The sequence below is a fragment of the Pelobates fuscus genome, chromosome 8 (assembly GCF_036172605.1).
Source record: "Pelobates fuscus isolate aPelFus1 chromosome 8, aPelFus1.pri, whole genome shotgun sequence".
In the NCBI taxonomy this organism is placed as follows: domain Eukaryota; kingdom Metazoa; phylum Chordata; class Amphibia; order Anura; family Pelobatidae; genus Pelobates; species Pelobates fuscus.
The window spans coordinates 38,630,261-38,654,499 of NC_086324.1; the positions used below are offsets into that span (position 1 = coordinate 38,630,261).

Consider the following 24,239-nt stretch of genomic DNA (forward strand, 5'->3'; position numbering starts at 1 on the left):
TACCCCCTATATATATTTACATGAGACTTTCACGTCCCTCAGATGACACAAGGGAGACCCCCTTCCATACATTAGAGGGTGAGCCCCTCTCATATTGGCAATGACACTTTGGATTTGTTTCAGAGTTACACTCAGCATTGACCAATTTCTGTGCGAACCCTGGTTGTACCAGGAGCCTGGCACCCAGTGGGGTATTGTATGTGTGGAGACCGAACCCTGGCTGTCACTGTTACCCAATAGAATTAATAGCCCAAGTTAAGTGACACCCCCCACCGAAGCAAGAACTCCAGGCGTTGATTAACGCTGCAGTAGCGGCATCGGTGGAAAAGGCCCTAATAAGGGTGCTGCCACAGACCCTAGAGTTATGGGCACTGGACACGGAAGCCTTCACTGGGCCGTACGCTGCCAGGGAGATGTCAGGTCCCAAACGCCACTGGAAAGGGGCGACCCCCCCGATGACCAGAGTCAAAGGAAAAACCCCCGTTAAGCGCTCCAAAAGAATCAAAAGATCAGAACCTCTTCCCCCAGTTCACTCCTCGGATGAGGACTCCTACCCATCACCATCAGTGGCAGTGATGGATGAATGGTACGAAGAGAGATCTGCCTCAGAGGAAGACGACTTGCAGGACCCCAGTCGGATTACCTCTACGTGAAGGAAAGGGTGTTGGGTGATGGCTTTCAAAGGGCAGACACACGGACGACTAAGCACACGGAAGCACACTAAGCACACAGCATTTAGTTTCTCCTGAATTGTAATTTGTAAGAATGTTGGGCAGTTGGTGGGTTGATTAAATTCTGTAACTCTGAATAACCGTATAAATGAAATACAAAGCAACTGAACTGAAAATTGGACGAGCCGGCTCAGTTTACTCGTGATTCAGAGTTCTATCCCCTAATGATATATGATACGAATATGATACGATAAAAGATATGATTGATGGTGAGGGCAAAGTCACAAAATCAAATAAATGCATAAATTAAAAAAATCAGGGGTAAGCCAGATTGATTGCTTCAAATTTACAACCAAATACTCAAAAGTACTCAAATGCTCAGATGAGCGAATTTCGACTGGAATTCTGGAACTAGCTTCAGAAAATAAGAATTTATATAAATATATATATATAAGATACACCATTAGATGCCAAACCGCGTATGTGCACACCCGAGGCATTATGGGACGGCAAAGTTGACACAAAGTGGAAGTGCAACAAAAGTAAGTGTTCTACTTGCCTCGGCTGCATTATTTACCCCAGTTGCAATAATGTTTCCTAGTGTGAAGAAATGAGGAATTGCCTTTTCTTTGGAAATTACAGTTTTTCTTCGAACGGTGTGTGTTGCATGAACACTATAAATCTACACATATATTGACAGATGTGTGCATTGGCAATGCCTTGTAGACATGTTCATTGGCAGATATAGGCCTTTTGGCAGTGACAGCATGACATCACAGCTTTTTTATTCGAATGCTCTTACAACACACATAACTTTCGCAAGCATGAGCTCAGGAGACAGAGAGTCTGACACAGTACAAGCAATTGCAGAGTAATTAGTGTCACTGGTATCGTGCCATCCATAAATGGGGAATGTTGTTTAGAAGCACAGAATGGCCCCCGGACGACCGGCTGTCAGACAGGGTAGCCAATCAGGGCTACCCATGTACCGAGCACTGCTGAAGTGCTTGCATGTTGGCTAAAATGCCCAGTAACCCATCTTACGTGCAGAGCAAGAACATTTCAGCAAGCACTGGCGATACATTTTGCCCCAGGCCTACACACCCATGTTTCCATGTCTTATGTCACATAATAAAAATATGACTTGACACCAGGGTTTAAAACTGTGCTAATTCTACAAAAACTGCAAAGTTTAAACATTAGCCTAAAGCAAACTTTATTTAACAGCAAAAAAAAAAACGCTCTACTAATAGGTACAAAATTGACAAGTATGTCATTCGTATAAAATGAATGAATTTCTTCTATGACTGCTGCAAGAAACTAATATAAAATCAGTGTTCAGGCTCTGAATGGCCCAATAATTTTACTTGGTGCTTGAAATTATTTGACATATTGTATGTTGAAGATTGCAGGCTCATTTGTGTGCAAAGTATTCACATTTCCTAACACATATATGGTTCCGGGCTTGTAGCCAGCATGATAACTCTATACTCTTTATCTCCATCTACCTCTCTATTTTTAATACTATTAATTCTTTAATGAACATTTTGACTTTTTTCCTTATTTAATCCCGTTGCTTGGAAACTGTCCCAATCTTGGTAAGAGAGAAAGAGGCGGCGGATGTTCTTTTTTTTTTTTTATGACAGAATTTATTTTATGGCTTCAAAATTATTCAACGTCCTAATTTATTTTCTACTTTTAAACTCTTTGAAATTTCAACCCATTATATGAGAAGTAATATTTTTTCTACCACAAGGTTAACTATGCAAGGACAAGTCTATTATTGCCAAATGATAATTCAGAGGCGGCTTCCTCCCGCTGCCCTTCTTTTCAATACCCAGAAGGATTGAAGTGTTGTAGCTGATGCGAAGACAATTTTGCTGTTGACACATTATACTAAATTCCCATTAGACACAATTTCAATGGGTCATTTTAGAATACAGAGGATAATTCAAATGGCTTCTGAAGAGTGGTAGCTTGTGAACGTTTTACTGTGGGCGGGAGTTCAAATACAAAGATAGACAAGATAAATAGGGAAAATGTTATTTTGACACCTGGGATTTTGGTAGAATTTATAAACCCCAAAGCAGACAGCTCTCTGCCTATCAGCTAGTATGATTTGGCTTGCTGTAAAGTGATAAAAAAAAACTACGCCATGGTCATCCTGCCAGGGTGGGCCAAGCTGCAGACACATTTGGTCTTTACTGCTAAACTGTTTGTAAACGGTTTAACAATGAAACGGAGGACAGTGTTTATGGTTTTCCCTAGACTGTTCCTTTAAGACAGGGGTCCTCAAACTCTGGCCCCCCAGATGTTGCTGAACTACAACACCCATGATTCTCTGGCTGTCTATGTAATTCAAAGAATCATGGGAGTTGTAGTTCAGCAACATCTGGGGGGGCCGGAGTTTGAGGACCCCTGCTTTAAAAGATCCTAATATAAAATATATGTCTCCACAGGATACTCACTGTACACTCAAAGAACTAAGGAAGTATTGCTCACAAGTAACAATCATCAAGCAACCCTAATTATACTAAATAAAATGCACATCACACCTCTAGAACCAGTCTGATCCATTATAACGAAAGGAATCCTTAACCTGTTTTTCTCCCATTCTGAGCATTTCCTTATATGCAATTAGCACTGCACCAAAAGGCCACTAGGGGGTAATGTTTTACCAAATTATTTCAATTATAGCTGTTATTTTGTCCTTATACATTTAAAAGGGGATTTAGCTGGAAGTATACATTGAGTTTTTTTTCTTCATTTCAAGTGTTTTGGGAAGAATAAACAGTGCAGTATAGTTTCGAGTCTATATCTTTAGGACATTAACAGAACAAATAGTTAAACTGACTAGACAGTAAACGCAGATAGATTAATCTTGTCATAGTTGAAAAATTGCATTTAGTTTTTTTATTTTACAGCTGCAGAGCTCAGTGAGGAAGGAAGCTGATTGACCTGTTTCTATATTGTAAAAGGGGAACAGAGAATAATAACTAGAAGTAAACATCTGGGGCATTTGGGGGTGATACAATTTGAAGTTATGATAGTGCTCAGAGAGTGTAAGAGGTTTGCAGAGACCACGTTCTAAACTTTGCAACAAATGTCCGTCACCAGTTGGATCTCAATGTTTATGGTGTACTTTAAAAACAATGTCATTATAGTCAGTCACTGATATAAATTTATAAACCGGAATATATATATACGGAATATATAGAATTATAGAATATAAATATTTTATATTCTATAATTCTATATATTCCGTAATTTATACATTCCAAGTGGCAACATGCTATAGATGTCATTAGTCTCATTATGTAAAATGCACAGTGAATGTTTGTTTTATATATTCAAAGTGCATATAAAAGTATCTATATTTATCTGCATGTATTACATATGTGACCTTCAAAGCATAAATCTTATATCACATACACTTCTTGCTAAATAACCGATTTCCTTTAAGGCTGCAGAAAAACGTCCTTTATAAAAAACAAAACAAAAAAAAAAACAAGAAATCATAAAACAACACATGACAAATAAAATGTTTATATAAATATAATGTAAATAACCTTTAATGGGGAACATTAGGAAAATAAGTCAATAATCTGATATTACACTTTCAATGTATTGGTATAACAATAATTAATTATATTTTTACTGACAATGTACAATGGAATTTATTGTAAGTGTATACGTATTTGTACAATAACTGATTGCATGGTACTGCAGGCAGAACAATTCTGAAGTTTCCTTGCAAACAGCGCCAAAATTAAGGATACGAGAACAGGATCAAAAGGGGATGGAATTTACAAATAGCCAAACATTTGTTGACAATACCAGCAATATTATTATGCACATTTATATAACATTATAGTATAGTTATCCTTATTAATACTTTTCCCTTATAGAGCTACTGTAGAGATATGGTCACATTCAGTAGGATGACCCATCCATTTTCACACACCCTACTGAAGTGGGTAGGTTGAGGTGTGCAGCGAAGATAATCATTACACGCACCTACCTCTGCACTACTTTCAGCTACCGTTGCTAACATCCTTGTAGGACGCGTTGAAGCACCAGCATAGAAACTCCTGCATCTTTTTCGTGAAATCCTATGCATGCTTATGCCTACTGGTGATGATTCAATATTCACACACTCATATTTACAGCGCGCATGCATAATATTTCAAGATTCAAGTGATTTAAATCATACGTCAAACTTCGTCTTGGCATCCTCGTACATCATACAAGTTAAAATAAAAGAAGAGCGAGCACAACCCACATCTTGGTTTCAGTTGACTGCCGGGTTGCCCTGAGGTCTTGCGTCTTCTTTATTGAAGTCAGTTTTTGGTATGTTATGGGTGCTGTTAACTTATAGGTGCTCCGGTTGTCACAAGTTTATAATACGCTCCTTTCTTTTCCATTAGTTCATCGTGATTTCCCTTTTCAATGAGAATTCCTTGAGACATGACTGCAATAGTATTTGAGTTCTGAATTGTAGACAGACGATGTGCAATCACAATGCAGGTGCGACCTTCCCTTGCCTTGTCAAGGGCAGCTTGAACCGTCTGCAAATAAAAATCATTCACAGCTTATTGCCGTCAGTCCAATAATCTTATACCTCATTCACAGCATCCATAAAGAGTGTTTTACAAATGTACTGTTTGTTTTTGTTAATGTATTATTTTAATAAAATATTTTTATTGCCATAATCACTTCCTTATTGATATATATTTCATTACATCATCAATCATAAACTATCAGTTTTATGTTTATTCCTTTAGCTGGAGACACCTCTCTCTCTCTTTCACTGCTGTAATGAGGGCCCAGAAAGTGCCTGTCATTACTCTGCACCCAATATCTTTCAGGGTTTCATTGCAGCAGTGAAAGAAAGTGGGGACTAAAAATTAAGCAGTTGGCACACTTATCCTTGCCTAACGACAGCCTTGGATAGTAATATTTTTTTTTTCAAAGAAACAACAAAAATAGTTATCTTTAAGATGTTGTTCAATTCAACTATTATAATTAGAGTCACTGGTTAAAATTCTACAGAATTCTAATGTATGAATATATGAAAACATTAATAATGTTAGACTATTCCTTTTCTTACCTTTTCACTTTCTGTATCTAATGCAGACGTTGCTTCATCTAGAAGCAGAATCTTAGGGTCTCTGATGACAGCCCGGGCAATTGCTATACGTTGTTTCTGACCACGAGAGAGCTGAGATCCATGTGCCCCAACATTGGTGTCATATTTCTGTCGTTTGGATAACAAGGCAATCGTTTTACAACACAGCTACGATTTGAAATCTTAAAATTCTGCACAACTCATTTTATAATGGCACATCAAAGTTCTATGAAAGACAGTGTGGAAGCCATACTGTATGTGTGCTAATAAATCCAAATATAGATTAGTCATTAAACAGTGCTTGTTGGTAATGTTGGCAAATCGTGAGGTTAAACATCTCAGCTACATATATAGATAGAACTTAAATTGTAACTTTCCTGGTGAATTGCAAGAAATCCATGACTCATTTCATAACCCTGTGAGATATATTCACTAAGCAAAATCTTTTATTGAATTGAAAACCGAATTGCAAAATTTCATCTTCAACAAAATATGTGCTGTGGTTTTAGCTACACTGGTGAATTGTTTAAAATCGGCTTTGCAAATTTTCCAATTTGGTTTTCATTTCACAGAAATTCACTATTTAGTTAAAAAAAAAAAAAAAAAAAACCTTTACATTAATCTAAGTCAAAAACCAGTATGTAGTTTTGAAGCCATCAAATGTATAATGAATCACTTCACTTAAAGGGATACTAAAGCTGTATTCCTGGCTGGCAGTGAATAAAGGGTTAAAAAACAAATTTTACTTACCTGATCCCAGGGCCGATGTGCCTCGGCGCTGGGTGAAGGCTGTGCCTCCTCCGATGTCCCTCGATGTCCCTCGACTGGAGTCTGCACTGGAGGCAGACTTAACGCTGCAAATGCAATGTAAACATTGCAGTTTCTTTGAAACTGCAATAGGGACACTGTATCCAGACCACTACAATGAGCTGAAGTGGTCTGGGTACCTATAGTTCTTTTAATTGGAAAATAAATTACTATAACATTTACTTTTAGTGATACATGTGTGTACATTTCAAACACTTTTATTTTTTATTTGTTTTTGAGAGCGTATAGTATCCATGTGTATCTAATGGCTGCTACAGATCTGGTGGCATTTGGCTTTTCACATTAATAGTGTTTTCCTAAAAACATATAAAATGACCAGAGCTGCCGCGTAGTATGTAAAAATCATTCATGAATAAGCTAAATCAATTAACAGAGGCAGTGCCAGCTTAATACTCACATCTGGAAGTCCCATCACAAAATCATGCAGCTGAGCTTTTTTCGATGCCGAAATAACTTGGTCCATCGAGAGTGCTTTGGAATTATCTCCATATTTGATGTTCTCAGCAATAGTGCAGTCGAACAGCACAGGCTCCTGAGACACAATTCCAATTTTAGACCGTAAGAACGCCACATTGATGTTCTTTGTGTTATGTCCGTCTATTAGCTGCAGGGAAGAAAAAAAAGCAGAAAGAAAAAACAAAAAACAATAAATGTAATTTAAAAGTATCAAACTAAGCTGGAGTCAGGAGAAAAAGGAAGGATCTGGTTTTATTCTATTGTTTGTATTACCAGTTTATAAAAATATAAAGTATATATACAGAGCGTATTCTTCTCTTGTCCAGGTTTGGACAACAGTTTGTCAATTAATATCAGAAGATCTCGTTGTTCTGCAACTCATTCAAGTTTATACATTTAAAATGCTGAGGTTAAAGGGGGAAGTTTAAAATATATTATATTAATATTTTAGGGTAAGATTTACTTGAATAGAAGTGCCACAAAAACACACTGTATTGAAAAATACACAACTAGGGTAAGATTACCATTGGGAGGTCCCCTCTTAGGGTTATAGGGTTTTAGAGTTAAGCACAGCTTTATGGGAATTTAGTGTCATTGTGCCTTAAGTTAAGTAGAAATTAGAATTAGGGTTTAGGGGCTTAAGGAACAATGTAGAGTTAGGCAATATGTGTCATTAAGGTTATGTGAACTGTAAAAAATATATTTACTGACACTGTCCTACTCAATCACAAACACTGTGACAGAGACAATCACACTATTGAATCATTTATTCAATAAATTCAGAATTGTAACAAATTGAAACCCGAATAGCAATACTTACCGGGTTATTTCCTAAGTGGCAATTGACAAGACTTCAAAATGAATGCATAGTGAATTAAATTTTTTAGCTGTTTTAGATGTTAACCTATTTGATTTACCTACTTTTAACATATCACCATATGTGTGCCTCACAAAATATTGTTTTGTTTTTTGAGTTTATTCGAATTAATAATTAATTTGATGATTATTTAATAAAATCCTGTGTTTACAGAAATAAAAATATTACACGGGGCTTCCTACAGTCAAATTTTCAGAGCTACAGAACCGTTGTCACGTTCTTGTCTGGTCATTCTGGGCTTGTTCCCTGGTGTTCTATTTTTGGGGATATCAGGGATCTGTCCCTAGAAAGCATAGCGTGAGCGCATCATTAGGTGACCTTGTGCTATGATCAGTGTACTAGGACCACTAAGAGGTCATAGTCTGCTCTTAGGGGGACAGTCTGAGCGATTGGCAGGCAGCCTGGCATACATTCATGACCAGCCTATTTTTTGGGTGGACCAGCCACCTTTCCAGGCAGGTTCTTCCTCTTTGGGTGGTACCAGTGGCACGATCCTTTTTCCGATTGGCGTCCTGTTTCACTGGACACTGATGCTATTATTTATATAATTTACAGAGTTTAGTATTGATCACTTTTACACACTTTGGGGTTTTATTCACACCCTGGGTTTTATGAAGAGTGATTTGTAAATTAATTAGCAAAATTTGATTAAAAAACGCAAGTTGGAAAAATTATCTAACTTATTCTCTAATTTTGCTTTATTGGCCTAGATCCGAGTTTCGCACTGTAGTGAATTGATTCCCTTGAAAAATACATTCATCATGTGTTGGTAGTTTTTTTACTTACCACTTGACCATAGTCTGGGTCATAAAATCTTTCCAGTAGTTGAACACTTGTGCTTTTGCCACAACCGCTGCTTCCTACAAATGCAAGGGTCTGTCCTGGCTTCACAGACACATTGAGACCATTCAACACTTGGATATCAGGGCGTGTGGGGTATGTAAACTTGCAGTTGATAAATTCAATACTTCCCCTAAAATCATTCTGGAAAAGTCATACAAAATAAGGATTAATAACTTGCAAGTATAATAATTTTATTTGCACTTCTTTCTTTGCTCTAAATACCTTGAGGTCTGAGCTTCCAAACATTGTTGAATGTTGGTTTTCAAGTCATGACTTATATTTTATTGGAGGGGTATATTTTATGACTTATATTTTATGGTATGATATATTTTATAGTCACGACTTATATTTTATGGTAGGTGTAAAATTAAAGACTTTCTCTTGTTTACTGACTACAGTTAATGTAAACATTTGAAAGCCAAAAAGCTGTTCTTGAGCCAAAAACTCAGCAGTTAATTACCCTGGTTGAGAATACCCCTCATCTAGATTTTTTATTTAACCAATTCAATAACGAGGACATTTTTTGTTTTCATCCAACAATAGCCAGTGGCGAGCAAAGGTTAGCAATAACTTAATTGGAAAATATACATTGGTTCAACATTTACACGGTTTCTCTTTTTGGTATCATTGCTGAAAAGAAAACGTACCCATTTTTCTCCCTCATCTGTAAACAAAGTAATTTTTGGAACTCGGTCAACCAGTTTAAAGAATCGTGCCGCAGAGATTTTAGCTTTGGCATAATCCGGAGTATAAGATGATGCTCTACCTAAAGCGGTCCCACTGGTCACAATGGATGATATTACTCTAAAATTCAATAAAAAAAATAGTTAATTACTCAGTTTCAAGGGGAAGCAGTAAAACACAATCATGTCTATTTTGTAAAATGAAAACACTTTCAAAGTTATTCATTAAAGTGCAAACTGTTGGGAATTAAAAGTGAATTTGGAGTGAATTCCACCTTGATTCCAAAGTTTATGTTAACATACCTGAACTGAAACAATTCTCTATGTCAGCTATTTTGGGTTAAACTCGTAAGTTCACTTTGAGTTTATTTAGTTTTCCTGATAAATTCACAATTCAATGGATATTCCCAAAATAGGATTAAAGTTATAAGGCGCAATATATAGGTTATTTTGACAAGCACTTCTAGTGTGACGAGTTTAATTAGAAGGATCCATTATTGCAATTATTAAAATGTGTTGGAAGATTGTACTTTGCATTAAAAATTTAAAGTTTTGCTTTGCAAAACATATTATGCTTGTTTTCAACCAGACCTTCTGGGTGAAATCCTCACTACTGTTAGCACAATATCCAGACCCATACCCAAGAAAGATACTTAATATAATATAAAAGTGAAATTGGTCATTTATGGTCAGTCACACTATCGTTGTGGATGGACCAGCCAATATTGATGGATGGCACCACACCCTGTAGCCAAGGTGGGCACCCATCCTGTTCCATAAGTGAAGATTTCTTGGAATGAGATCTTCTTTCAAGATATAGCTATTCGGTTGTTAAAAATGGCTTCAGCTGAAACTGTTCCACATAATGTTTAGGTTTAACATTTACAAAACACCCCTGTTTTTGTAAAAAAAATTATATATAGGCATCTGTGGTCAGTTTAAAATCAAAATATAACTTTTAAACCAAGATCACAAATTTGACCAAAAACACATTTCTCAATGTTGCAGTTTTTCTTTGCACGTTTTAGATAAATGTGCATAAATACAATTAAGGTCCACATATTACCTGAATACAAAGCTGTAATGTAGTCCTTCCTTATCAACTAAATAACCTCCATATCGGTATGACACAGAGTTTGCAATAAAAACCACACACTGAGCAAAACCAAAACACAATCCATATACGTTGGCTTTTTTTATTGCCGATCGGTATGGTAATTCGAGTTGTTCCTCATACATTTCTACAAATTTCTTTTCTTGAGCAATTCCAGCAATAGTTCTGATGTTCCCAAGTGCTTCACTGGAAATCTAGAAGATACAATGTGGCATAGGTTAGGTGAATGCTCCGAATGTTAACAACACCAGAAGTTTGCATAGAGCTACCATGAAACAATCTAAAATTATGTTGAACTGTGATACAAAAAGATATCATGTTGCATGTGGTACAGAAGGAACTAAATTTGTAAAATGAAAGTAAATAGTGGGTATGTACATAACATATGAATATTGGATGAAATGGGTGTACAATATAACAACACCAATAGTAATATTGTAGCAAAGGGATTTGTTATGGCTTTGCCCCGTTTCCGGTCCTCTTGTGTACTGGCTGAGGGGTTATGATATTATGACATTACATTCCAGCACGTCAAGTTGCTATGTTTACAAAATGACACAATGTTTGTGAGAAAGCATGGGTCTACTTGCTCCCTTCTTCCCCATGGACTTCAAGTGAAGTTCCATTCTCATCCAGTAAAACAATGTAATGTAATGGACACAAGAGGATGCACAAACACTTGAATTACAAAATGACGAAGCTTTGGACCTTCCTCCGTCTGCTAAAATTTTAAAGAGTATATAAGCTGATGATCCATTTTTTACTTTTACAAGCTGATCATACATATTATTTTCAAAGGGATAATTTGAGATGATTACATATTATTAAGTCTTGATTGTACAAACAGTAACGTGAGATCAGTACTATGATATTGCTCTCAGCTATTGTCTGTAGTACACTTTCTGATGACCATGGGAAACCAGGGATTTAGAGTCAATGTGAAAAAGATTTTTTATTTATTGGCAACACGCAAATATATCAGGATGATTTATCAGATGCATTCAACTTTAGATGTACTTGTTTATATACAAAACTACTATTATGGCAAATTTCCGTACTGCTTATCTTCTGACAGATTACTCACCAGACATCCCCAGCACATTCATTTTACCAATTCCCTTTGGTTTTAACAATAAAAGCAATAGAAAAAAAGAGGGGGGTCATAGTTTGTTAATTAATTAAACTAAATATTATATAATCTCCAATGCATCAGATACAATGTTAAGACAACAATGTTCTGTGATTGACAATCTGTGGCGCTCCAGGTATTGAGTACTGCACTTTTCATAATGATATGCAATTGAAGTGCTTAGTGAGAACTATAGTCTACCATAGCTGGACGGCAAATTTAAGTTAACACTATTATAGCATGGGATATCTGATACATAAATGCCCTATATGTAATGTTTCTATTGGACCCAGAATATCAGTATTACGTAGAATAGAAGCGTGATTCTTGCAGTGTTTCCTGTGAATATATCTCATAAACAACCGTTAAATGTATAGACTGGGGTAAATGTATATTGTTTGAATTATGACACAAACACTGTTTTGGTTCCATACTAATTAAAATGGAGCAAAAACAGCAAATACTTGGAGTGAACAATCAGATATCTACAAATTAACTTGCTATTATTTTAATAAAAAAAAATAGTACATATCTACCCTTCCTGCAGATTCCATGGCTTGTTTGTCTTGATTGGCAAATCCGGTGAGCATCCTGGCTTGCAGAGCACCAGATAGGGCCAGAAAGGGGAGGAAACAGGTAATCACTAGACTCAGTTTCCAGCTGAAGTAGAATGCAATAATTATGGCAACTCCGATATTAGTTAAGGAATTCACAATCATTCCGATTTGGGATCCAGTGGCCTGTAAATATATTGCATAGATTTGGTTAGTCGATAATTGGCTCTGCATCACTGCTAAATTTAAAAATGTACTTTTTGGATACCCCAAATAAAAAACAAAAATAAAAATATAAAATAGAACAAATATTTGATTCAACAAAGAAATTAAATCACTAGAGAAACAATTATCTTGCGAAGGTAATAATAAGTAATAGCATTATTCTATATCTGTGGCACCAGGATGTGTTAATAAATCTAGGGCCACTGACCTGCATGTGATGTTTTGCCGCTGCTGGAAATAAAATTTGTTAAGCAAAGAATATTTGATTTAAACATTATGATTATTGGATTGTGATCAAGTTGTCCTTACCCCTTGGACTTGTGATGCATCTGTTGCAAGTCTTGTGGTCAAAGCTCCAGGGCTATTTCTTGGATCATCAAACCATCCAACTTCTTGACCCAACATCGACTTAAATCCAATTTTACGTAGCCTCCTTGTGAGTAACTCACCCGATTTTGCAAATGTGTAACCCTGTTAAATAAAAAAAGAAACCATGGAATATTGTACACTCACAGAATATAATGAACACACAATGTGTTTTTGCATCAAGATAAATACATTGAAACTACCTGTAGAAATTGTGTTAGAAAAGATATAAGTCCGATAGCCACAAAAAGCACACATATCCCATTAATTTCATTCCTTTGCTGTTCTTCATCAGGTATAGAAAATGTCTAAATGGAAAGAACAAAAATGTTAATAGTCTGATGTTTCTAGTGTGTGTACAGTACTGCTGGAGACAATGGCAAGAATGCACACACCCATAGTGCATATTGGTGTTTGAACACATTTGAGCACTTCCAAGGCATTATGGCGCAGGGGTCGCAGCTGTGACCAGGCCCGGCGCCATGTGTTGCTGCCCTGGCCCGGCGCCAAACCACCGGGGCCGCACGTTCAAGGGGCCCATCGGGTGGACCATGCTGTTAGGACCACCCAATGGCTATGCATTTTCAGGGGGCCCGGTCAGCGCTGCAGCACTTTAACAGACGACATCAGAAGCTGGGAGGAAGTGACTGCCCCGGTCACTCCTCCCAGCTATCAGACAGAGCACAGGAGGAAGGAGAGGGAGTCAGAGTGGGAACTCTGACTTCCATCAGCCTGAGCCACCACTGGACCCTCCAGCACCTAAAAGGTAGGTAACAGGAGGGTGACTTAAACATTTTGTATATGTGTGTGTTTGTTTGTTTGTATGTATGTGTTTGTGTGTGTGTCTGTCGCTGTGTGTGTGTGTGTGTCTATGTATGTGTCTGTGTGTGTGTCTGTATGTGTGTATGTGTGTGTCTCTGTATGTATGTGTGTCTGTATGTGAGTGTCTGTCTGTCTGTATATATGTATGTGTGCCTGTCTGTTTGTATGTGTGTGTGTGTGTGTGTGTGCCTGTGTCTGTATGTGTGTATGTGTGTGTCTCTGTATGTATGTGTCTTTGTATGTGTCTGTGTGTATGTATGTGTCTCTGTGTGTATGTGTCTGTATGTATGTGTCTGTCTGTATGTATGTGTGTATGTGTCTGTGTCTATTTGTCTGTGTGTATGTACGCATGTCTGTATGTATGTGTGTCTGTATGTATGTGTCTGTTTGTGTGTTTGTCGGGGGAGGGGTGACACAGATCAGTTTCAGGCCCCATGGATTGAGTGTATGTCACTGAATCATGGGATGGAAAAGCCAAAATATTTTAAGTAAAATTTAGGAAACTTTAGGAAAATCTTTTTGTGTGTGTGTGTGTGTTTTGTTTCAACCTCAGCATTGCTTTTCTTACCCCAAGAATCTGACTGAAGAGCAAGGCATAAAGAGGACTGACGGCTCCATTAACGGCAGCTCCAAATGATCCGACTAACATATAAGGCCATTCCGGCGCATTGTATTTTAAAATTCTGGCGACTGGTGCAGGTTCCACACCGTCATCATCATCAGCATAGATATCCTGAGTGAAAAAAAAAAGATTTTAATAAAAGGTTTTATTGCTTTTAGAGACAGTCATACAGTTATGGTTTTACTACTTTCAGCAGCAAATTTATACTAAATGTAGTATTGAAAAAAAAATGTCCTGTGGATTTTGTCTAGCTATTAATAGAATTGCTATTGAGTAATTTAGACTAAAGTGGGCAAACATGTTGGTTAGCTTATCACAAATTACTGTCTTGGAATTGCCACTTTGCGTACACTCCACTGCACAAATACAACATTTAAAAAAAATAAATTATTAAAACCTCTGTTTAGTAGATATACCCAGTGAAAACATATTTTTTTTTTAAATAATGCATTGTTTTCATTGGTGGCATATCTAAAAACAACTTTGCAAGCCCTTCCCTTCTTTCCCAGCCCAGACTTTCTGTGTCTGTCCAATCACAGACTTCTCAGTACAGCTGAATGAGATTTCTTTGTAAGGCATATGCTCTTGGCAATTGCCTGACTCTTGAGTTTAGCTCCACTGAGCTAACCAGACCAGGAAGTCACATGGATGGTTGTCTGATAGACAGCTGAGGTTGGTAACAAGGTTAATTCATAACAGTGCCAATTTCTATTGATATTTGCACTTTTTGAAAGATGCAAAAGAGCGGACACATAATTTACACATAAAGCAGCTTCAGCAAGCTAAAGTAATTGGTGTGTTCTCGCATGAAGTCACATATCCAAGATTAAAAATATTTAATTCTAATCAGCTGAACTGTCTTACTAAACAAAATACGTATAAAATAACAAGGGCTTTATTAGAATCCTTTAAAAGTCATTGGTTTCCTTAACATGTAGACACCATAATGGCCTATTTTTCTCATACAACCCATGCTGCCCAAGTGACAATTATGTTTTATTTACAGGTTCTCATATACACTGCAGGTAAAGCGGACAAGAATAAACCTATCCAACTGCTTATTTTTCCTCACTCACATTAATCTCTACTGGTATAAAAAAAAAAGCCCCCATAAAAGCTCAGGATATAAAATAAATCACAAGGATACTGGATCCTATAACATTCCAGGAAATGCTGTGAGAGTTGAAAAACTAATTGAAAACGGGTAACTTAATAATCCACTGAAGAAGTGACATTACCTGTTACGAAACGCGTAAGGTGGTTACATCGAACAGACACTCTCTTGGAGAAGGACTGCAGTGGAACGCAGGAGCGGCTTCCTGTTTTTTCACGGTGGAACGCACGCGACGGTCCGCAGCTTACCCCCCTAACAGAATTGCTCACATTTCACTTTCGAGCTGGCGAAAGTGAGAGCACTAAAGGGACTAAGTTTTTTTTCAACATCTGGAGCCGTTACTCCTACTGTTCCACAGATATGACTTTCATTCTAGAGAGCTTGTAAGTGTTTTTAACTGTTTGTCATTACTAATAAAGGGTTTACAGAGAACACTATGTCTCTTGTTTTTTTACCTAGATCTCAAGACATCGCTCAACATATGAGACCACTTCATGGTCAGGTATTATACCCCTCTAAAGAAGACTTTTCACCTATATGTCACTATCCCATGTAGTCCTATATAGGTCATAGAATATCAGCCACAGATGATATTAGTTCCTGCCATTCAGTAACAAGTATCTAACATCTTGGCAGCTGATACACGTTTGCTACATTTTATCACAATATAAAGTGAAATTGACTGTTCACTACATGGACTACAATGCTCTTTTTATGTTTGATTTTGCTGTTTCATTTTATTTTATATAGTATCTTTTGCTGTGTACTATTTTATCGTTTATTTTAAATATTATTTTTCACTGTTTAGTTAACAGCGGCCCCTTCATTCCTATTTAGGGTCAGCACTTTTCCTGCACAAGTCATCAAGTTGATGGCCGCATAAATGTGCGTCACTTACCTGGATGTAAAATGACAGTAGGATCCACTATGGGAAGAAGGCAGACAGGTAGAAGCAGTGTTAGTTCCCTGGGTACTGTTCTGCTTGAAAACCTTGGTTTCTGGCATTCATGTGTACACTACGTTCACACGTACTACCTACCTAGAGATTGTTGCCGACCACGTACACCCTTTATGGCAATTGTGTTTCCTGATGGCTGTGGCCTCATTCAGTATGATAATATGATGCCAAATCTCAAACCGATTGAGCATCTGTGGAATGTGCTGGAACAACAAATCTGATGGAGGCTCCACCTCACAACTTGCAGGAGTCAAAGGATTCAGAGGTGTTGCTGAGTCCATGCCTCTATGCATCAGAGCTGTTTTGGCAGCACAAGGGGAACCTACATGATATTAGGCAGGTGGTTGTAATGTTGTAGCTGATCTTTGTATATCCCTCAAGGTCAACTATTTGTCAGTGAGTTATCGGTACCATCACTTGCATAAGACCTTTGGTGGCCATTAAATATTTGTTTGCGATTCACTGCTCAATGGGTTCTATATCCAGTTAATACTAAATGTAAAGACAAGCAGCATTGAATGTTAGGTCTAAATAAAGAATCATAAAGTATGAGATAAAGTAAAAGACATACAATAAAAAAAGTGTGTCTCTAATACTCAGACCAATAAGACCAAAAGACTAACCAACAGGTCTGCATTCCAAATAGTTAGCTTATGAGACTGGCTCCAAGTAGCAATCATTGATAATGTTAATAATAGTTAGTTGAAATATTTTCATTATTAAGTATGCAATTATCTTACTGCTTTAGTTTTTCCTGTCTCTTCATACTGAGATGAGGTATCCCCCAGAACCAGCAAAGGATTATCTGGAACCACATTGGACAACTGAGACCTGGACCGAAGCCGGATTGAAGCTCTACAATCAAAAATAATGTTCCTTATATGGTACTCATATACATGACCTTGCTTATACAGATATAGCACCTTACTCCCATATATATAAAATGTTGTATATCTTGTATATATTCATATGTATTTCAATGCATTAACTTTATTTCTTCATTTTTCCTTTCTTCCATTCAGTAAATTAAACAGTGTTACATTTTCTTAACCCCTTAAGGGCACAACTTCTGGAATAAAAGGGAATCATGATGGACTATTTCCGTCATGTGTCCTTAAGGGGTTAAGCACACAATGATTGGATGCTCTTCAGAACAGCTTGATGCATTTTAGAATAACAAGTTAAATGTGGTTAATATTATACATTTAATTTTTTAATTGTTAACATATTTTTAAGAATATTATGCACACAAATGAGTAAGCAACATGCAGAATTCTATAGATATCTGTGTTTCTAGAAAACATTTGGTCAGACTTCCTGCATTGTTTATATTTGACCTTCAATTAGTTTGCAAAGGTTAAAGAAATAATGATCCAATTTAAAGGATGAATAACTCTTTAGTCTCTGTGTAATGATGTATGTATATATTTTTTGTGTGTGCGTACTATTTCATAACATGTAATTCTAATAGTCTTTGTCCATGACCTTTTCCAATTTACGAACATACAAAAATTATTTTTCTCAGAAATAAACTCAGCGGTGTTAGGTGTCAGTCTTAAAAAATAGTTAATTGTATATGTATAAATTCAAATTTGATAAAAGGTCAGTCATCTTAGATTTCTTTCCTAATATGGGCTTAATAATTCGATTATTTTTCTAGTACAAATCCGTGCTATTCAAGGAGAATGCAAACATTACTGAATCAATAGTTTTCTTGATGGACTCACCGTAAACTGGCCTGATAGCTTCCTCTCTTGAACAAATTAACCGCCTCAAGCTTAGGTTCCTCAAACTCTTTGTTTTCTGTATCTGAGATACAAAAATGTAATGTTGACTACGACACAGAAATAGGCTAAAGTTAGGCCAAGCTACAAAATAAACCTTTGGACTTGTACTATTAAACGGAATTCCATGCATTGTGATGCTAGTAAACTATAACATTAAATGCAAGTATATAATATATCTAAAGATAAAGGCGGGTAGGTGCTAAGTATTTCAGAATGGAAAAAAAAGAAAGAAAGAAATTTGGCATATAGTATGCCTACTCACCAAGTTCCATATCTCAAAGATAAAACTGACTTGATTTTTTTGAACACTGAAATTATTTACATACATGTTGTGTTCTAAATGTCTTCTAGACATGCGCTGTATGTTTAATTATCAGAGTTGGATTAAGGTTGCCCAGTTTAGCTACATAGGATGCCAGATTGCGCCTAGATTCCTACTGCCTGGGGCTCTGTTTTGTGAGTGTTGTGTGTCAATGTGTGTGGTGGTTGAGTGATGTATGTTTGTGAGGGAGACTCAGTGCTGTTTGTGCTAAAGTGTGTGAGAGTGTGTGTAGTGGATGAATGTTGATTGTGTATGGAGTTGGCTGACAGCTGTATGTGGGGGGTAAGTCTGCTGAAGAGCTGGCTACTGAATTCTGAGTTTGTTGAGGAGCACTAAGGGACCAAAAACCTGACAGACGTGCAGACCATAAAGCTTCTTTGAGGTATTGAGCATGCCAGGGCTGAGTAGGGAAATCTTTTGATCTCTCTGTTAGCTCAATTAGGGCCTCCTAACATCCAAAGCCAGAGTTCCATTCCTAGACAGGGGCCCACTTTGCTCCTGTCAGAGCCATGGGCAACAGCAGCCGCCTGTACTGCTTTATGGGTAATCTGGCTCTGGTAATTATGCACCTCCCAACACTGGAGAGGGTTCAGAAGACCATATTCAGAGCATGTCAGGGATGTATGCAAGAATGTGTACCAGCCTGACAGGCAGCAATGCAAGCCAGTCAATCAGGATCGCCTATGCTGAGAACTGCAGAAAATGATTACCCAACAACATTAATGCTTTGCATCAGCAGCATGAAGAACAAGCACATTTATTGATGTTACTTCACTCTTCTTTCTTATGGTGTCTTCTCAAAAGAGATAAATATGGGACAGGGGTCCCAAATGTGAGACTACATGAATCTCTGACCTCTGGAGAGTTCCAATGCTATTGCTTATGCTCCAGCTAGAGACATAGCTGTAGTCCCTAGTAGGATTCCTGCTTATGCTGTTCAACTCAAGTTCTTATCCAGTTTGCCGTGAAAATTTCCAGTGGAGTGCTCTCCCAGTTCACTGTTAGTCAAGAGCAATGCAGGTCAAGACGAATGATAGTCCCACACATCATGTCCAATCAAATATGCTATTTCCTGTTAGGTATTGTCTGAATGCTTTATTTTATGCTGTTACAGTCATGAGTGAAATCCAGAGGATATGAAAAATTCAAGGGCTCAACAACCCACAAGCAAAGCTCAGCCTACACACACAGGTATATTTAGTGCTATGGATCCAGGACTCCTACAGTATACCTGATCTCATTGGAATTGTAACAATTTTTCAACTTGCCCATAATTCATTCTGGGTTATACCAGTCTAAATTCTGTAGTCAATACACATGCATTTCATTGTTAACATGTTTGCCCCTTAAACTAAATAACATTTTGCACTCATATACAAATACAGAAATGAATTCAAGAGATACTTGCTTTGCTTCTCCATTTCATTAAGTGCTTTGTCCCCTTGACTCTGCAATGTAACCAGTGTAAAATAAACTCCTTTCCTCTCAAGTAGCTCATCATGGGTCCCTCTTTCCACAGCTCTTCCATGCTCGAAACCGATGATGACATCAGCATTTTTAATTGTTGATAATCTATGTGCAATAGAGATAGTTGTGCGTCCAAACCGAACCTGAAAACATAATTTGCTATTCATTTTCAATATATGTAAATTCTATCCAACATTCTGAGTTTCTGTCTAAGGAATGCATTCTTATATTCAAATATGCAAAATGATGGAAATATTTTAGTCATCTTCAGCTTTTATTGCTGTGTTGCTGTAATTGCTCCTGGGGATCTGGATAATGTAAGAGACAGTCGGCTGCCATTCATTTCTCATCAGTGCTTTACCAGGCCATACTGACCATTAAATGAATGATATCGATTCACTGAATAACTGTAGAGGAACTCTATAGGGTCAGGAGTACAAATGTGTATTCCTGACACTATAGTGTTAAAACCACCATTTATGTGACTTGCTCCCCCTTGCCTCCCTTAAAAGGTAAGAAACCTTACCTTATTTTCAGCACTGGCCCCGCCCCGATCAGCCTCCTTGGCTGACATAATCAGAATTGATTATCTCAGCCAAGCCAATGCTCTCCCATAGGAGCAAGGGTGGAGCCAAACGCCAACTTTGCCAATCAGCATCTCCTCATAGAGATGCATTGAATCAATGCATCTCTATAGGGAAAATCCAGTGTCTGCCCCAGGAAGCATCTCCAGTGGCCAGGGCCGGCGTCACCTGTAAGGCTACCTAGGCAGCCGCCTAGGGCGCACCCTAGCAGGGGGCGTCGGATCCCTGTGCCGGGTTTGAGTGACCGGCAGGAAGGAGGCGCAGAGCGCTCCTTCCTGCCTGTCTCTCAAAGTAGCGTGGCCGGGCGGCGCGGAACGCGGGACAGGAACCTCTGTTTCCTGTACCCGGCCGCCGGCGGAATGACAGGAAGTGCTCACTCAGTGTGCACTTCCCTTCAGTCCGCCGGCGGCCGGGTACAGGAAACAGAAGTTCCTGTCTCGCGTTCCACGCCGCCCGGCCACGCTACATAGGCAGGAAGGAAGGGGAGGGGGGGGAGCAAGGACCATTAGGGGGGGAGCAAGAACCATTAGGGGAGGGGAGGGGGGGAAGCAAGGACCATTAGGGGAGGGGGGGAGCAAGGACCATTAGGGGAGGGGGGGAGCAAAGACCATAAGGGGATGGGGTGAGCAAGGACCATTAGGGGAGGGGGGGAGCAAGAACCATAAGGGGAGGGGAGGGGGGGAAGCAAGGACCATTAGGGGAGGGGGGGAGCAAGAACCATTAGGGGAGGAGCAAAGATCATTAAGGGAGGGGGGAGCAAGGACCATTAGGGGAGGGGAGGGGGGAGTAAGGACCATTGCGGGGGAGTAAGGACCATTAGGGGAGGGGGGAGAGCAAGGACCATTAGGGGAGGGGGGTAGGGTATATTAGGGGAGGGGGGAGCAAGTACCATTAGGGGATGGGGGTAAGGACCATTAGGGGAGGGGAGGAGTAAGGACCACTAGGGGAAGGGGAGGGGGAGGGGGTAAGGACCACTAGGGGAGGGGGAGGGGGTAAGGACCACTAGGGGAGGGGAGGGGGTAAGGACCACTGGGGGAGGTGGGGGGAGTAAGGACCACTAAGAGGTTTGGGAGAGGGAGGACCACTAAGGGGGGGGGGAAGGACCACCAAAGGGGGTAAGGAGGGAGGACCACTAAGGAGAGGGGAGGAGGGTAAGGACCACTAAGGGGGGGGAAATAGAATAATGACCACTGGGGGGGGGAGATTACCACTAAGTGGGTGGGGGGAGGAGGGGAAGGTTTACTAAGGGGTTTGGGAGAGGGAGGACCACTAAAGGGTTTGGGAGAGGGAGGACCACTAAGGAGAGGGATGGAGGACCACTAAGGGGGAGAGGGGGGAGTGAGAAGACCACAAAGGGGGGACTGCAGAGAGACAGGGGGCCAAGGGACAGCACTAAGGGACAGAAGTGGAGAACACGGAGGGACAGGAGGGAAGGGGACATCAATAATTGACAGAAGGGGAGAGCACTATGAAAATGTTTTAAAAAAATAAAGAGCTGCTCCCCTCTCAGTCCCTATCCTACCCCTCAAACCCTCTCTTTTACACTACACACACACACAGAAACATACAATGCATTCCTACTCACACACAGACACACCCGTAACACACAATGCATCCCTTACGTTCACACAAACACTCATTCTCTTACACACAGAAACAAAATGCATCTCTTACACAATCAATGCACCCCTTACATACACACACTGCATTCAATTACATACACAGAAACACACCTTGCACCCCTTACACACACACATTCACACACAGAAACATACAATGCATTCATTACACGAAAACACACACTGCATCCCCTATAAACACACTACATCCCTTACACAAATTGGTATCCCTATACACTACATTCTATAAGAACACACACACATTGCATCCTCTACAATAACACATAAAACAGCCCCTACACACATACACTCCACTTCCTGTGAGAGAACTCATGAGTGGGCCATGTAGGTATTTATGGGTGGGCATTGTAGGCATACTCACGGTCAAGCCCTGGGGGCCCAGACCTTGAGCTGTGTAAGGGGCCCTAAAAATATAGCTGCCTCCTGTTCGTTAATTGTTGTGAGCACTGTTAAAAACAGTCTCCAGAGAGCCACTTCTACACCATACCTGTGGAGCCAGACTGAGCCCATCATCAGCCTCTTGTCCTCATCTGGTGGTAAGTAGGCAATCCAATATATTATTAGTGGCACTAATCTCACATTAAATGGATACTATAGTCACCAGAAGCACTACAGCATAATGTAGGGGTTCTGGTGTCTATAGCCTGTGCCTGTAGGCTTTTTAATTTAAACACACTGTCTTTTCAGATAAAAGACACTTTGTGAAGACTGGCGTTAGCCCATATGGCAGAGCATATGGGGGGGGCAAATTTTTTTTTGCCTACGACGGCAAAAATCCTTGCACCGGCCCTGCCAGTGGCCATATGAGGAGTGGCCACTAGATGTGTCCCTAGGCAGCAGTGTCAACACAGCCTTTTCTTCTCTAAAAATACAGTGTTTACAGATAAAAGGCTACAGAGAAAGGCTATACTCACCAGAACAACTATATTGAGCTGTAATTGTTCTGGTGACTACAGTGCCCATTAAAGAGAATAATACATGTTTTGGTTTATTTTTTTTCAGTAAAACTGAATCTTGCTTACTCCAAATATTTCATGATCTGTTTTCTATTAGATTCGCAGCTTTTTCAAAGTGTTTAGTAGTGTAGCCTCTCAACAATAAAAATTGAACGTGTCTCCATTCTGCTATTTCATAGAAATTAAGTGTATTTTAAAAAAGACAATTTTTTTAATCTACTGACTTTTTTTAATTTTTAATCTACTGACTTTGATTGCATGGTGCCAGCCTAGGCAGGACTAATATTGAGCACATCATATATCATAAAAAATACTGTTCTGATTTTGATGCAATGATAATAGATTGATATTTAGAATCCAATTATGCTACTGTGTGGCTCACATCTTCATGTAGATACATTAAACTATTTAATTAAAATAATAAAACCTTATATTTAATGTAGATATATTCAGTTTAGTGTATATGATGGAGTTTAGACATCTTCTTTCTAACTATTACTTTTATTATGCTTTTATACTCTCTCTAAATGTTTTTTTGTGATTATTATTAGTATTATGTTATAATTTATATAGCGCCAACAAATTCCGCAGCGCTTTACAATGGGTGGACGAACAAACATGTAGTTGTAACCAGGCAAGTTGGACACACAGGAACAGAGAAGTTGATGGCCCTGCTCAATGACCTTACATGCTAGAGGGAGTGGGGTAAAGTGACACAAAAGGTAAGGATAGTATAAGACTAATGACAGTTGATGACAGTTGCAAGAGAGGAATCAGTCGGGAGCTATTTACAGTTTAATTGATACGCTTTTATGAAGAAGTGGGTTTTTAATGATTTTTTGAAGGAGTGGAGATTGGGTGAGCATCTAACGGTGGAGGCAAGTGAGTTCCACAGGAACGGTGCAGTCCTTGAGAGGTCTTGAAGGTGAGCATCAGAGGTGGGAGTACGGACAGAAGATAGAAGTAAGTCTGCAGCAGAGAGTAAGGGCCTAGATGGGACATACTTGTGTATTAGGGAGGATACATAGGTGGGAGCAGCATTATGTAGAGATTTGACAGCAAGAACCAGAATTTTAAATTGAGCCCTATAATC

General features: G+C 38.9%; 1 protein-coding gene across 1 annotated transcript in view; it reads right to left on the minus strand.

Annotated features, from left to right (window-relative positions):
* Positions 1 to 4,213: 4,213 nt before the first annotated feature.
* Positions 4,214 to 24,239, minus strand: part of LOC134571444 (bile salt export pump-like) — a 59,361-nt gene continuing 39,335 nt past the window's right edge. Inside the window, exons 17-29 of the mRNA XM_063429697.1 lie at positions 19,908 to 20,109; positions 18,118 to 18,199; positions 17,131 to 17,245; positions 14,265 to 14,429; positions 13,078 to 13,182; positions 12,818 to 12,979; positions 12,266 to 12,469; positions 10,553 to 10,794; positions 9,451 to 9,607; positions 8,747 to 8,944; positions 7,025 to 7,231; positions 5,782 to 5,928; positions 4,214 to 5,239 (exon numbers count right to left, since the gene is read on the minus strand). Of these exons, the coding sequence (XP_063285767.1) occupies positions 5,039 to 5,239; positions 5,782 to 5,928; positions 7,025 to 7,231; positions 8,747 to 8,944; positions 9,451 to 9,607; positions 10,553 to 10,794; positions 12,266 to 12,469; positions 12,818 to 12,979; positions 13,078 to 13,182; positions 14,265 to 14,429; positions 17,131 to 17,245; positions 18,118 to 18,199; positions 19,908 to 20,109 (2,187 nt within the window). The 3' untranslated portion in view covers positions 4,214 to 5,038. The remainder of the gene's footprint in view (positions 5,240 to 5,781; positions 5,929 to 7,024; positions 7,232 to 8,746; positions 8,945 to 9,450; positions 9,608 to 10,552; positions 10,795 to 12,265; positions 12,470 to 12,817; positions 12,980 to 13,077; positions 13,183 to 14,264; positions 14,430 to 17,130; positions 17,246 to 18,117; positions 18,200 to 19,907; positions 20,110 to 24,239) is intronic.